At 41.5% G+C, this 15829-nt stretch overlaps 1 protein-coding gene across 2 annotated transcripts in view; it reads left to right on the top strand.

The window, feature by feature from the left end:
- Positions 1–13532, top strand: part of BLVRA (biliverdin reductase A) — a 60697-nt gene extending 47165 nt beyond the window's left edge. For both annotated transcript variants that reach the window (XM_032430544.1, XM_032430545.1), the window contains 3 exons: positions 4153–4260; positions 6223–6394; positions 11936–13532. In XM_032430544.1, coding sequence (XP_032286435.1) covers positions 4153–4260; positions 6223–6394; positions 11936–12194 — 539 coding nt within the window. In that variant the 3' untranslated portion in view covers positions 12195–13532. The remainder of the gene's footprint in view (positions 1–4152; positions 4261–6222; positions 6395–11935) is intronic.
- Positions 13533–15829: the final 2297 nt, after the last annotated feature.

Here is a 15829-nt window from a genome sequence, read left to right as displayed (position 1 = left end):
CTCAGGCTGATTTTGTGGCTGTTCAGAATGGTTTGGTAGATATCCAGCTAAATTCAGGGGACCGGTTGGAATAGGGTCCCTTTCTCCTCTGCCATCTTTCTAATGCTGTGTTCTTCTAAGTGAAAGAAGTGGCATCCAATTCAATTTGTCCATTAATAATTATATCATTGGATTAAGGTGGTGTCTGCCAGGTTTCTACACGGAAAGTTACTTTTCCCCACTTTGTATTAATGATTATTTTGTGGGGAGGTAGTTTGAAACTTGATAAATATCCATTATTTATCACACTTTCTGATTATTCATTTATGAATTTATATTAATATGGATTGATTCATAGCTTCTTTTTTTAATTAAATGTATTATAATCTACTTTATTTTGATATTAAAATTGTTTCATATTTGATTAGTGGGGACCTTTTTATTGCTAGCTCTTGTGTCATTTAATCATATTTCCATTATTCTTTGAGCAGTTCCTTGCTTTCCGGCATAAACTGGTTTGTGTTCTTTGTGTGCTTTCTCTGCCTCAGCTGTGCACTTAGCCATTTCTCCAAGGAGCTAAGGTTCATTTACTGGTGAATTTTTTTTTTAATTTTTAAATTGAGATATAATTGACACATAACATTATATTAGTTTCAGGTATACAGTATAATGATCCCATATTTATATATATTGTAAAATGATCATCACAATAAGTTAATACCTATCACCACACAGTTAGTTTTTTTTCTTGTGATGAGAACTTTTAAGATCTCTTAGCATCTTGCAAGTATATAGTACAATACTAACTGTTGTTACTATGCTGTACATTATATTTCCATGACATTATCATTCCAGTTATAATTGGAAGTTTGGACCTTTTGACTACCTTCACCTATTTTGCCCACCCCCTACCCCCTACCTCTTACAGCCACCAACCTGTTCTCTGTATCTGCTCAGTTTGTATCTGTCAGTTTGCTGGGGTGTTTTGTTTTTGTTTGTTTGTTTTTTAGATTCCACATATAAGTGAGATCATGTGCTGTCTGTCTTTCTCTGACTTATTTCAGTTAGCATAATGCCCTCAAGGTCCACCTATTTTGTTGCAAATGGTAAGATTACCTTCTTTTTTATGGCTGAATAATATCCCATTGTATATTTATGTCACATTTTCTCTATCCATTCATTCATCAGTTGACACTTAGGTTGTTTCCATGTCTTAGTAAATAATACTACAGTGAACGTGAGGGTGCAGATATCTTTTTGAATTAGTGTTTTCATTTCCTTTGGATAAGTGCCCAGTAGTGGAATTGCTGGATCATATGGTAGTTTTAGTTTTAATTTTTGGAGGAACCTCCATATTGTTTTCTATGGTGGCTGCATCAGTTTAGGTTCCCAGCATCAGTGCAATAAATTCTATTTTGATATCAAGGTTTGTACTCTAGGTGTGATCAATAAAGAGATCTCTGAATATGTGTATCAGAATCTGTGTGTGTGTATGTATGTATGTATGCTGTAGTTACCACATGTGTTTATCACAATAGATCATTGAGTGAATGATAGAAAAATAAGTAAAGGTTCAGTTGAAAGGTAAAGTCTTTTATTTATTTATTTGTTTGTTTGTTATTTAAATTCAATTACCCAACATATAGTACATCAGTAGTTTCAGATGTAGAGTTCAGTAATTCATCAGTTGCATATAACACCCAGTGCTCATCACATCACGTGCCCTCCTTAATGCCCATCGCCCAGTTACCCCACCCCCCACCCACCTCCCTTCCAACAACCTTCAGTTTGTTTCCCAGAGTTAAGAGTCTCTCATGATTTGTCTCCCTCTCTGATTTCTTCCCATTCAGTTTTCCCTCCCTTCCCCTATGGTCCTCTGTGCTGTTTCTTACATTCCACATATGAGTGAAACCATATGATAATTGTCTTTCTCTGATGGGCTTATTTCCTCAGCATAATACCCTCTAGTTCTATCCATGTCGATGTAAATGGTAAGATTTCATCCTTTTTGATGGCTGAGTAATATTTCATTGTGTGTATATATGTGTGTGTGTGTGTGTGTGTGTGTGTGTGTACCACATCTTTGATAAAGTCTTTTTTTTAAGATTTTAATTAAATTGTTTAGAGAGCGAGAGAGAGAGAGAACATGAGCGGGGGGGGGAAGGGCAGCGAAGGGGGGAGAGAGAATCTCAAGCAGACTCTGCGCTGAGCATGGAGCCCAATGTGGAGCTCAATTCCACGACACTGAGATCTTGACCTGAGCTGAAATCAAGAGTCAGACACTCAACCAACTGAGCTACTCAGGCGATCCGAAAGATAAAAAATTCTTTAATGACCAAGGATATGGAAATACAGAAATGGAAATATAAAACTAGTTCTGGAGAGAATATAACATGGTCCAACTTCCCAGATGCCCAAGTCCCCTCATAGGCATGTAAATATGGATAAAACCACCACAGGGGAGAAGCTTCTGCTTATTGTAGGAAGCTTTCTTTGCCATATTCAGGGGCTAGGTAGTGGGCGGAAGGAATCTCACTCTCCCACACACCTAACTCTGTAGAGATTCAGGCGATGTGCCTGCTTACTCATAAGGTGCAAGAATAAGCCCACCTCATTCTGCAGTTTTCTGTGAAGCTGGGATAAGCAATGGCCAATATCCCAGGAGCACCTCCCAGTGTCCCAGATTTCCCTCTGTGTTTATGTGAAAATATAGATCTTAAACACACTTTATACTTAATCACAAAATAGTTCTTAAATAGATATTTTCTCCAGAGAGGGTATCGGCATGGCCAGCAGGCATGTGAAAAGATGCTCAATGTCACTCATCATCAGGAAAATGCAAATAAAACCACAATGAGTTATCATCACCCCACAGCTGTTAAAATGGCACGAAAAAAAGAGACAACAGGTGCTGGTAAAAGGTGAAAAGGATAGTCCATATACATTGTTAGTGGGAAACAATATGGAGATTCCTCAAAAAATTAAAAATAGGTCTACCATACACTCCAGCAATTTCACTTCTGGGTGTTTATCCAAAGAAAATGAAAATGGGATTTTGATAAGATATATGCACTCCCACATTTATCACCACATTATTCACAATAGCAACAACCCAAATGCCCATCAACAGATGAATATTTTAAAAAGATGTGGTACATACATGAAGTGGAATATTCAGTTATGGGAAAGGAGGATGTCCTGCCATTTACAACAACATGGGTATATCTTGAGCAAAATATGCTAAGTAAGATAAGTCAGAGAAAGACAAGTACAATATGATATCACTAATATGTGGAGTCTAGAAAGTCAAACCTGTAAAAAGACCCAATGAAATTGTGATTAACAAGGGATAGGATGTGTGTGGGGGTAATATTTATAATGTTTAAGGCTACAAACTTGTAACAAGTAGTAAATAAGCCATAAAGATATAAAAATAAATAAATAAAAATGGAAATGCTAAGCAAAGCATACTTGAACAAAAGAGCTTTAATTGTGCTTTAAGTTTTTCTTGGTGGTTTTGTTTTTGTTTTGTGGACAAAACAAAAGAGGTCAGTAATATGGGGGAAATGTATATGAAAAAAATAGACATGTGAGACTAGTTGAGAATAAAGAGCTATCAAAGAGGGGGAAAATAGTTCTGGTCCTTTGTGAAACTTCTAGCCTAGATAAGAAAAAACCACCAAAGCAAAACTTTTTAACAGCTTTATTTTATAATCCAAAATTTTGGTTATGAATATATTATTTATCCTCCCTTCAGCCTGGGTAATTTGAGAAAAATCACTTGGTTCTTCCAGTCCTTGAAATAAAGAGTCTAATTTTAGCTCCTCTCCAGTCCCGACAGTTCCTAGTCTTCTCCGTGTTTCTTAGATTTTTATGCTGCGCTGTCCCCTTCTGGCTAGAAGAGAACTTAACGCTCGGCTCAGACACTTCCCTGATCTCATCTTGCCTTTGGGGCGGGTGGATGCCATCTGGCTTTCTTAGACTTTGATTTCTGTTGCAAGCCTGGCGCTGGCACCATCTTCAGCTGGGGTATGTGAGGGTGCAGGGGTCCTGCGGGTGGTTCTGCGGTCTCTGTACCCTGTGCTGGGGCAAGACAGACCTAGAATCTGGGATGCACGTCTGTACACAGCCGGTGATGACTGCCTTTTTCACTCCTGGTTTTTGTCATGACAGGGAAGGTCTTGCATGAGGAGCATGTTGAACTCTTGATGGAGGAGTTTGCATTCCTGAAAAAAGAAGTGGTGGGGAAAGACCTGCTGAAAGGGTCTCTTCTCTTCACAGGTCAGTTTGAGGTGGGATCACGGGTCATGTGGAACTGGGGAGGCTGGTAGGCTAACTGGGTTCTTTCCTGGTTCTCTAGGATTTTAGTTTGGATTCATTTTCGCTAAAGACTCTCTGACTGAAGGCCAATTTAATATTATCTTCCCATGCTGCCACAAACAATAAAAATACCTATTTTCCTTCTTTCTTCAAATGAGATTTAAGTGCTTTGGTGGGCCTTAGGTAAAAAGTATGTTAGAAATCTTAAATTTACTAATGCTTCCGTCCCAATCTATTAGGTGTAGAATTTTCCTCATTAAATCTTAACAAATTGGAGATTATTTTTCCGTAGGAGGTTCAAAATGGACTGAGACAGGTTCTTGGGGAGGAGAACATTTTTATCCTCTTTGCAGAGCAAACAGAATATGCATAGCCCCTTTCTTCCTCCAATAAGTTACAAGGACATTGGCTGCAGCCAGAATATTTGACCTACTGTATATTTGATTATTTATGTTGGTCATTGTTTGAGTAGCTCCATTAGCAATAGGAAATGAGCATCCTTGAGGCCCCTGCTCTTGGGGTGACCTTTGTATGGACTCCTTATCTGGCTATACCCTAGGGTATCTGGGCCACCTCTCCTGAGGGCTCTCCTTATGGAAGCAAAACCCTGACGTGGCCAGGCATTGTTAAGTGGCAAAACCATTCATCTCATGAACTTCCAGAAAATAACAGTGGAACATCATTTCGAAATCCACCTTCATCGTTTAAACTGATGATAGGGTTGTTGTAACAAGTAATAACCATTAATCTATACAAGGAACTGTGCTTAAGTATGTGACATGCATTCGTTCATGTTAATTCATATGACAGTCCTATAAAGTGGGTGTTTATACCCCCATTATACAGGAAAAAAAGGAAGGTCAGAGACGTGAGTAGCTTCACAGAGTTGACAAAAACAGCCAAGTGGCCAGGCCAGGTTGGAGCTCAGGCGTCCGACTTCATGGCTCAAACACTTCATGGCTGCTGTGTCCTCGCGGAACGAGAGCAAACAGTAACCAGCTGAGAAGGAGAAACCCTTCTTGTGTGACTTTGATACCTAGGTCCTAGCGATTCCAAACCATGTTGCCTATGAAACTTACAATTTTGTTGGCTTTTATTTATAAGTTAACCTTTTTTAAAGCATAGGCATAATTATGGATTTGAAGTCAGTATCAGATTTGTAAGAAATCATTGGTTTATAAACAATGTAACAGGTATGTAGTCTTTTACATTTGGATTATGTTTAAAATTTGGGCCGGGGACAGTCAGGAGCAGTATCTTGACCACACGTATTTCTCACACAAATATTCTATTGAATGTACTTTGGTGTAGGAGGTTATGAAGACTGAGAAAACACTTAACACTGTATCACTTTTCTTGATATTTACATGGTTTGTGGGTATCGCTGTTTTCTTCAGAGCTATCATGGTGCCTTTACCCTATTGTCATTTATACAGATAGTTAGATGGTATTTATCGGAATGTAGACTCGGGGGCTAAAATACCTTGATTCTTCTTCTTTTACAAGACTTCTTTAAATCACTAACTGAAGAGGGTGTAGATGTTTGTATACCTAAGTGTATATATGTTTACTATATGTAAACTATACATCCATACACGGATATATCTAATATATATATATATATATATATAATATATATATATATATATATATGTATTAGAAGCCTGAAATATTTTTATTATTCTGTGGGCTAGATGGACTACTGTTTCCAATAAAATGTCTTATTTTCCTAACAAAATTGAATTAAATAAACAAGATAAAAGATGCTTTTATGAAGGTTTTCATTCAGGCACCTAAATATTCAGAGTCATCTTGCAAGGTCGCGGGGAGGCAGGGTCGTCCTGCCACGGCCACCCTGCCCACAAGCCCCCTCTGCCCTCCACCTCACTTCTCAGTTCCCATGGTATTTGTGATTCTCCACAGCTAGCCCGTTAGAAGAAGAGCGGTTTGGCTTCCCTGCGTTTAGTGGCATTTCTCGCCTGACCTGGCTGGTCTCCCTCTTTGGGGAGCTCTCTCTTGTATCCGCCACTTTGGAAGAGCGAAAGGAAGATCAGTATATGAAAATGACTGTGTGCTTGGAGACAGAGAACAAACGGTAGGTTGCGAGAAACCGAGGAGCGGGAAACTTGAAGACATTGTTGTGTGTTCCCAAAGGAGAACCTAGACAAAGCCCAGAGGGCCTAAACCCCCCCACCCCCGACTCTGGAAGGGCTGTCTGCTTTTGGTTTTTTTTGTTTTTTTTTTAAAGATTTTATTTCTTTATTTGAGAGAGAGAGAATGAGAGAGAAAGCACATGAGAGGGGGGAGGGTCAGAGGGAGAAGCAGACTCCCCGCCGAGCAGGGAGCCTGATGCGGGACTCGATCCAGGGACTCCAGGATCATGACCTGAGCCGAAGGCAGTCGCTTAACCAACTGAGCCACCCAGGCGCCCAGGGCTGTCTGCTTTTGTAGACAGAAGAAGTGCTGGGATTTCACTTATGTTGCTTCACTTCATCCTCGCAGCAGCCTTGGGAGGTAAATAAGACAGACATGAGCCCCTTTGCCAGGAAGTAAATAGAGGCTTACCGAATTTGGGCAGGTTGTGTAAGCCACACAAGTAAGCAGTACCAGAGGTGGTAGCAGAAATCCAGTTACCTCTGTGGCCCGAATGTTTTCCGGCATTTCATTATGAAAGTTTCAGACATACAGTGGAGTTGGAAGAATTTTGCAGTGCATACCCAAACTACTACCTAGATCTTGCCGTTGACATTTTACCCTGCTTGTTTATTATCACATGTCCAATTATCTCAACCCTCAGTGTGACCAAAATTTAAAGTTCTGTTTCTCAGTTTTATATCATACTGTCATACTGTTCCCAAAATGTTCTAGTTCTTTATTTTTTATACCAAGTCTTTTAAAACAAAAGCACATTCATAGTTTTCCTTGAAAGGCACTTAGGCTCTGTAAAATATTTAAAACAGCAAGTGTTTTGTAGTGTTTCTGTATGTGTTCCCAGGTAGGTGGGTCTCTTGGTAATAGAAGAAACCGGTGGGTATTTACAAAAAGAGAAAAGTATTTGAGTTCCTGCATGAAGCCCGATCTATGTCCATTTGAGGAGTTTCCTCTTTGCAAGGGAAAGGCAGAAGTCACAGATGAAGGTCAAGTATGCAGAGCTTCCAAGTGCTGCATTTGGAGGAATCACACTGGTAGACCCTGGCTCTGACATCAGCATTGGAAGCGTTAGAACTGCAGCTGTGGTCCGACCCTCCCCGCAGACAGGTGCAGTCTCCTGCAGGCGGAGCTAGAGGTCGCTCAGGGTGCTGCAGGAGCACAGGAAAGGGGACCCTGGAGAGGTCAGGTCATGCTTCTCAGAGGAAAAGGTGCTTTGCGCAGTCTTGAAATTTGAGTAGGCGTCAGACAGGAAACAAAATGTGAGGGAAGTAGAGACTGACTCGCATTATTGCAAAGGGGAGGCAAGCATCAGGTGAGGGGTTGGGGCAGATGGCAAACACTATATTATAATAAATTCTTAATTTCATGTAATACTTTCTACTTCACAGATTGTACTTTTAATCTCAACACGACCACAGCTGCATAGGGAAAATGATATACTTCTTATTCATGTTCACTGATTAGGTGGATCAGAGTATTTTGAATATCTCAAACTTATTGTATTCAGTGTTAAAGCAGTGAATAAACAGCATTAATGTTAATTTTTGTCATCACATTATGAAATGTTTTAAAGCCTGTGTGCTTTTAAAACTAGCTGTGGGCTGGGTGCCTGGGTGGCTCAGTCGGTTAAGCATCTGCCTTCGGCTCAGGTCATGATCCTGGAGTTCTGGGATCGAGCCCCACATCAGGCTCCCAGCTGGCTCAGTGGGGAGCCTGCTTCTCCCTCTCCCTCTGCCCTTCCCCCTGCTCACACTCTGTCTCTCTCAAATAAATAAACAAATAAATAAAAATCTTAAAAAAATAAACCTAGCTGTGGGCTGAAACTAGTACAATGTTAAATGTCAACTATACCTCAGTTAAACAAAACTAGCCATGGAAATGAATATTTTAGAAGTGAGACCAACTTTTTGATAAGAGTTTGTAAAGATCATTTATTTATAAAAATCTGAGTCATAACCAAAAATTTTTAGATGATAGATTGAACACCTTCATTTTAGTAGTTTACTAATTTAACTACTGTCTCGTAGATTCTTTGTCTGACCTGAATATGAATTTTTGATTTATAGGCTACACCGCATTCATACATGAATCATTTTAATAACTTCCAGAATAGAAAACTTGGCTGAACTGCAGCTCTTCAAAGCAAATGGGTCCCTGCTCGGCTTACATGGCCCTTGGTATAGTGTGCCCTGTGACAAAGAAAAGCTGTCTTACCCTGTGAATGCAGTCTTGGCTTCTGACAGTACCCGGGAGGAATGCTTGGGATCTGTGGGCTTCTTTTCTCTCTCCCCCAAACCTTGTCTCAGTTTTTAGGCCACATTTTCTTAAAGCTACAAGAAGATGTCCTTCTAGGGTTATTACTACACATTAGGAAACTCTGCCAGTTGTTTCCAGACACAATTTAAGTTATAACTACCTTCAAACAACACAGTAGAATAGAGCAGAACCATAGCTAGGGTCGGGGAGGAGAGGAGGCTGATCTTGAAAAGTTACAATAAAAGGACTCGTAAGACCGAGATCATTACTTGAATCCCTGTTGTGCCAATGCTAGGGTTAGTGAATGTTTATTGAGTGCTTACTATGTGTGGGGCACATGGCCCTTTAACAAGGATTTTCTCATATAATCTGTATACCAACTCTCTGAAGTGGGCATTGTGACTGTCACCTGGGAAACTGAGGCTCAGAGCGGTTAAGAAACTTGCTAAGGGCACGGAACTAAGTGATTGTGTGAGGATCACACTTAGGCAGCCTGTCTCCTGTCCCCAGATTGTCACAGCTTCTCCCCAAAAGTGCATGGGAAGGGCACAAGAAAGTTGTATCCTAGGAAACACCCCGGGCCTTGTCCGTCCCTTATGGTGGTCCTCCCCTGCCGGCGAGGCAGGTGTCGCTGTCTTAGATCCCAAGGTCATCCAGGAAATCCCCGTGCAGCTGATTCTCCAGCCCATGTTCTTTCCATCTTACCAGCAGTTTTCACACGTTGTAAAAATAACAAAAATACTTTTTTAATCCAAATCTTATGTGGCTAATCAGTGTATAGGAGAGTTAAAAGTCTCAGCTCTCCTGTTGAAGCCAGCTGCTAGGAATAGTGTCGAAGCCATGCAGTCCCCTGCCTGCTCATCCTTCAGGGCCTGGGGAGAGCAGTGTTAGAAATCCCCACCTCCCCGGGCTTGCAAACACGTGCTGATACTAGGGATGTGGATGTGGCTGAACACCTCCCTGGAGAAGGTGAGCTGTAAGAGGCCTTTTTTGTAGGTAGTCCATGCCCAAGTTGACAAATGCAAATATTTGCAAATGAAGGTTTCACAGAGAGGAAGAGTGGAGAAGTTGTCTGTGAGTTTAAAGCTTGTGTTTTTGTTTGGGATGTCTGGAGCTGAGTGTTGTCCAAGCTCAGAACTTGCGTGGACCAGGGCCATCCTCAGCCCTACTGCATTCATTTGGCAGTACGGTGCCAACATTCAGTATCCTCACTTAAATACATGACTAGGAGGTTAGGAAACCGGGACTTTTCAGGTTTTTAGCAGATAGGACCACAAAATAAGGAAGTTATTCTATCAACATTTCCCCTGATGTCTCCGTACATATATGGCTATTGGCCTGGCTCCCCCTTTATGTACTTCAGATCTTTTCCTCTTAAACATACACCTCCACACTCTAGTGTAGGTCTTGGTAAGCTAGGTTAGCCAAAGGGGAGGATTCCTTTACACAGGCCGAAGGCAGCCCTGAGCTCCCTCCAACACCCAAAACATTCTTAAGGGACCTGCTTGGGTCCTTTTCCTGTAACCTCACACCTAAATCTTAAGCTTGATCAGGGACCATCAGTCTACAGACAGAAAAACCCAAAAGGTAGCTTCCCTTCTTCCTTAGCGACACTGGTCTAACCTGCCCACCCCAGGCCTGACCTATTGCAGCCCAAAGGGACAGGAGAGAGGAAATTTGAGGAATGGTGGCAGGGGAGGAAAAGGCTAGAGAACTTTAAGTGTACTCAAGATTTAACACCTTCCGTATTCACACTGAAAACTTTATCCGTTAGCACAATAGTCCAACAAAATTGCTTTGTCCTTCACCCTGACTCGTCCCTTTAGGAAAAGAAAAGGGAGGGGAAAGCAAAGAGAAGTAGCCAGAGGCCAGCCACAAGCCATCTCATTCCCAGAACTTTGTTCTAAGAAGAAGAGGGGAAAACTATATATGCGAGTATATATGTGTGAAAATGTTGAATCCAGAGTACCCATATTAATTTAAAATTGGAAAGAGGCTTAAATATTTGGCAATAATAAAATATTAAATTATATAATCAATTGTGCATGGTATGCAGACAATAAAACAACACTATAGGATCATACAAATATTTTAAAATAAGTAAAAGCAGCATAATCAAAAATTACCCATACTTTGATTTGTATGCCAATAGGCAAAAATCCGAAAGGATTGTCTCAAGTTGAAGATTCTTTTATTTAGGTGAAAGGACTGGAATTTTTTTTCATTTAGAACATCCCTAAATTCAATGCCGTATTGCTTTTAGAATGTGTTTTTAGAAGCAGATTTTATGTTTTTTCTGTCATGTTATTCAGTGAAGCTTCTTACTTTAGGTCAGAGCCTACCTAGGAGGTTTCTCTGTGTTTCACTAAGCAGATACCACAGCTCTGACCTGCTAAAAAGACAGAAAAGATAATCCTAGAGAAAGGAGGGACTTTGGAGAAGTGGAGTCTGTCCTCTTTGGATTTTAGATTTTTGTGAGTGCTGAACTTAGCAGGAAGTTAAGAAGTGCTTTCATCACACAGAAACAGAAACAGGTGCTTTGTTAATCAGCAGGGTTAGACTGGTGTTTTCTGGCATGTGCGTTGGACCATAGACTTCTTTGAGAATGTGATGAAAGCACTTCTTTCCATTAAAATGCACATACACATGGAAAAAACAGTTTTGCACACAAATCTCAGGTGGTGCATGGACTGCCTGTAGCCCTTATCTGGCTCTCTTTATCTGTGAGACTCAGAATAAAAACAAATGAGAGAAAGAGAGAGAAGAGGAGGGGGTTGGGGGAATGGGTTAAACAGGTGATGGGGATGAAGGATGTTGTGATGAGCACCGGGTGTTGTATAGAATTGTTGAATCACTATATTGTACACCAGAAACTAATCTAATACTGTATATTAACTAACTGGAATTAAAAACTTTTTAAAAAGTTACGGATAAGCCAGTCACAAAAGGAAAAAAACAAACTGATGTTCACACAAAAATCATTGAATGAATTCCCTTGCCTGATGGCAAAATTCAATGAAGGACTGTTTGGCAGTAAAGTTGGGAACAATCACCCAAGGCCTTTGGGAGGCTGGTGGAAGTCCAGATGCCACCTGAGCCACTCCATTGAGCAGCAGCTTCAGGGAAGATGGGTGCACAATGAAAGCCTATTACCAGATTCTCGGGTGCCAGCAAACATCCACTTGCCCTCCCTTGTAATCTCTGACATTTATGATTTTTGTCTTTGCAGTCCGCTCACATGGATTGAAGAGAAAGGGCCCGGTCTAAAACGGAACCGACATTTAAGCTTCCATTTTAAATCTGGGTCTCTGGAGAATATGCCAAATGTCGGAGTCAATAAGAATATTTTTCTGAAAGATCAAAATATATTTGTCCAGAAACTCCTGGGCCAGTTCTCTGAAAAGGAACTAGCTGCTGAACAGAAGCGCATCCTGCATTGCTTGTGGCTCGCAGAAGAAATCCAGAAGTACTGCTCCTCAAAGAAGTAAGAGAAGAACGCACGCGGCACCTCTCAGATGGGACTATAGTTTCCTTTTTATGAAGAGTTGACCTTTATCTCGATTCTTACAATTAAACATATCCTGGGTAAACAGGCTTTGTTTACTGTCCCGAGCTGTGTTGGGAGTGATATTTGGGAGTTGGGGGCAGGTGTTGTAGGGATGAGGAAAGAACTACGCTTGGTTGAACTGAGCTAAATGCTTCATATGCCTGATTTCATTTACTCTTCCCAACAGCCCTATCAGATGGGTATTACCAGGTTTGTTTTCATTAGTACATTGGAAAATCTTGTCTGAATCACCCAGATAGTAAAGAGCAGAACCAGCCTTTAAACCCCACTCGTGCAAAATACTACATTGGAGCCTCCCTGCTTTAAGGAATTTTATTTCCCTCAGCAAACATTCACTGGGCGACTATGGTAGGTGCTGGGGATTCTTAAAATGAATAAGACGTAGCCACTGCCCTCGATAACTCAGTGTCGAAAGGAAGCAAGTCACGCCAACTAGTCATTGTAATGTCATAGGTCCGGTAAAAGAGATACGCCCCCGGTCACCTGGAGGAAGGTCGGGGGAAAAGCCTACAAACCAGATCTTGATAACTAGGTTAGCTGTGTAACGGTCAGAGGAGGGCTTTTCTGGCAGAGGACTGACCTGAGCAAAGTGAAGGCAGTGAGAAACAGCCTGGTGAGTACCCTGGAACAGTGTTCCTGGAGTGTTGTGTCTGGAGGAGGGAGTCCCAGAGAGGTAAATCCGATTGTGGGATCCCTAGAAGTCAGATGAAGGAGCTGGCGTCTTATTTACTAGGCAGTGCAGAGGCACTGAAGAGTGTTATTTAAAGGGGGAGTGGTGTGGTCAGGTTTCCAGTTTAGGTAAAGCACTCGGAAGGCTGCCAGGAGGAGATGATACTGGAGACCAAGGAGGAGGCATCCAGTTGAGACCCAACAAATGTGTTCATACTGGCAGCCCTTGACTTACCTAGACTCACTGCTCCTGTTGAGAGAGGGCTGACCTTGACGCAGACCTGCTTTTTCCTTTCAGTGGTGGTCCTGTTGCATTTTCTTCAAAGCCTGTGTTAGATTTCTTGCCTTTGTAAATGTCTCCCTCTTGCTTTTTGCCTACTGCACCCCATTGTGAGGTTTAATCTGGTCAGGAGCTAGGCAGTCATTGAAGTCAGCACTCTGTTTTCTACCTCGATTTCCATTATTCTATCACCATATACCACAAGGTAAAGCAGGCAGATACATTAATTTAAATATAAAAAACAAAAATCCTTAAGGTTCTTCCTTTATTTGCCATGTAAAACAATTTAATAAATAGTGGTCAATTGGTTCTCTTGTTTTATTATTCACATCAAATATCCCTTGAGGCCAGGAAATATTATATCTATTTTTGTACAGCATCTGGCATGAGGCAGATATCAAATATGATTAAAGTGAAGTGCAATAGCATCTCCCATTTGGGCCTGATCACTCTGCTGTTTCAAAAATATTGGCCATATTTGATATTAGAGGTGGAGATGGGTATTAAAACCAGAGCTGTAAAGTGGTATAAACCAGTTTTATTCAAGATTCCTGCAATAGAGGAAAACAGACCTCAGTACAGAACCAGGCCCAATTCCAAATACAACAGGGACAAGTGGGGGATTTATAGCCAAGGGGCAGGGTGGGGGTCAGGGGATGGAAAATCACTAAGAGGAAACATCAAGGGTGGGGGTATTCTGTCTAAACCAACTTGATGAGGTTCTTGCTGAAGGCAGGTCGGCATGATCAGATACCAGGGGTGCAGGATGAAGGATTTGGTCAGATACTGAGGGTAGGGATTCTTACAGAACGGACTTAGTAGGATTTTTGCTAAATTAGGCGATGCAAAGACAGACATGGAAATCCAAAGGTCAAGGCCTAGTTGAGAAGAGGGTTCAGAGGAGCCTGACTGAAGTTTGGTCATAGTCTTTGTCATGGGATACGTAGTTACTAACTGATGACTACTCATCTCAAGCTTGTTTCATGAGATTAAAAATGAAAACATCCATTAGTTTTACAAATTGGCAAGAATTGCAGAAGGAGAAGGAAGGGGAGCTAGGAGAAAACAGAACCTGGAGAGATGGAGCAGCAGTCCTTTCTTTAAAAAAATATTTATTTATATTCAATTTAGGGGCGCCTGGGTGGCTCAGTTGGTTGAGCATCTGCCTTCGGCTCAGGTCAGGATCCCAGGGTCCTGGGATCGAGCCCCGCATTGGGCTCCCCGCTCTGCGAGAAGCCTGCTTCTCCCTCTCCCACTCCCCCCGCTTGTGATCCCTCTCTTGCTGTCTCTGTCAAATAAATAAATAAAATCTTAAAAAAAAAAAATTCACTTTAGTTAACATACTGTATTATAGTTTCAGGGGTAGAATTTAGTGATTCATCAGTTGCATACAACACCCAGTGTTCATCACAACCAGTGCCCTCCTTAATGCCCAGCACCCAGTTACCCCATCCCCCCCCACCTGCCCTCCAGCAACCCTCAGTTTGTTCCCTATATTTAAAAGTCTCCTATGGTTTGCCTCCCTCTCTATTTTAACCTTATTTTATTTTTCCTTCCCTTCCCCTATGTTCATCTGTTTTGTTTCTTACATTTCCACATATGAGTGAAATATGGTAGTTGTCTTTCTCTGCCTGGCTTATTTTGCTCAGCATAATACTGTTTAGTTCCATCCACGTCATGGAGCAGCAAGCAGTCCTTCTTACTCTGCTGTTTACAACTGCCCTCCTTTTCCTTTGGGGCTGCTGGAGCCCTCTTGGCTCTACCCCACTGCAGCATTTCCCGAATACTCCTTCCTCTGAAGGCCAGCACCCCCCCCCCAATCCTAACTCTCTTCCAGGGTTTCACTGAAATAAAGAAGCCGCAAGCATCCGTTGCCATTTGTATAAAGTACCCGAAAGATGGTGACCTTTGCTTTCTCCCTTGCCTTAAGGCTATCTTGACTTCCTTGGAAAGCTTAGTGGGAAAGGGGGAATTTGAGGTCTGAGATTTCAGAACAAACTTGGCTTTCTGTCCAACTAGAAAAAGCCCTTTATCCCACTGTACTTGTAAGTGCTAGAAGGTCTTGTACTGTACCTGTACTTTATCCCACTATGTTTGTAAGTGTTAGGGGGTCTTCCAGGAGGAAAATAACAGTAGTGCCCTTGATCCTTCTCTGCTCCTCACCCAGTTCTGTGGTAGGAGCAACCTGCCTTAGTGGTAAAGCTGAAAAAGAGACTAAGCAACAAAGCCCAATCACCCTCTAGGTGCCCCTGAGTTCTCTGTCCATGTGGTAGGTGACAGGGGTAGGCTGTTCCACTGCAGTGCGGTGGCCTGAGGCTTTGAAAGAAAGTTGAGTTACTCTAAGAGAGGGCAGAGTAGCAAACCTTTTTGGCTATAGATCCCAGCCACATTCCCCAATCAGCTTTATTATAATAAAACTGATTTTTTAAAAAATTTCATCTTTCTCCTGCATTGATAGCTGAGTTGGTCCCCAGAATTGGAAAGGAGAAAAAGGGATATTCCTTGCTGGTCCCTTAAATCCCAACAGTAAATTCCCTCCTTATGGTCTGAAGGAATCAAGTGGAAAAAAAAAAAAAAGAAAAAAAAAAACATTTTAGTCAATGACA

The sequence above is a fragment of the Phoca vitulina genome, unplaced genomic scaffold (assembly GCF_004348235.1).
Source record: "Phoca vitulina isolate PV1807 unplaced genomic scaffold, GSC_HSeal_1.0 scaffold44, whole genome shotgun sequence".
NCBI classification, from domain to species: Eukaryota; Metazoa; Chordata; class Mammalia; order Carnivora; family Phocidae; genus Phoca; species Phoca vitulina.
Note: the sequence above shows the minus strand (reverse complement) of the source record. Positions and strands in the feature narration are given on the sequence as shown.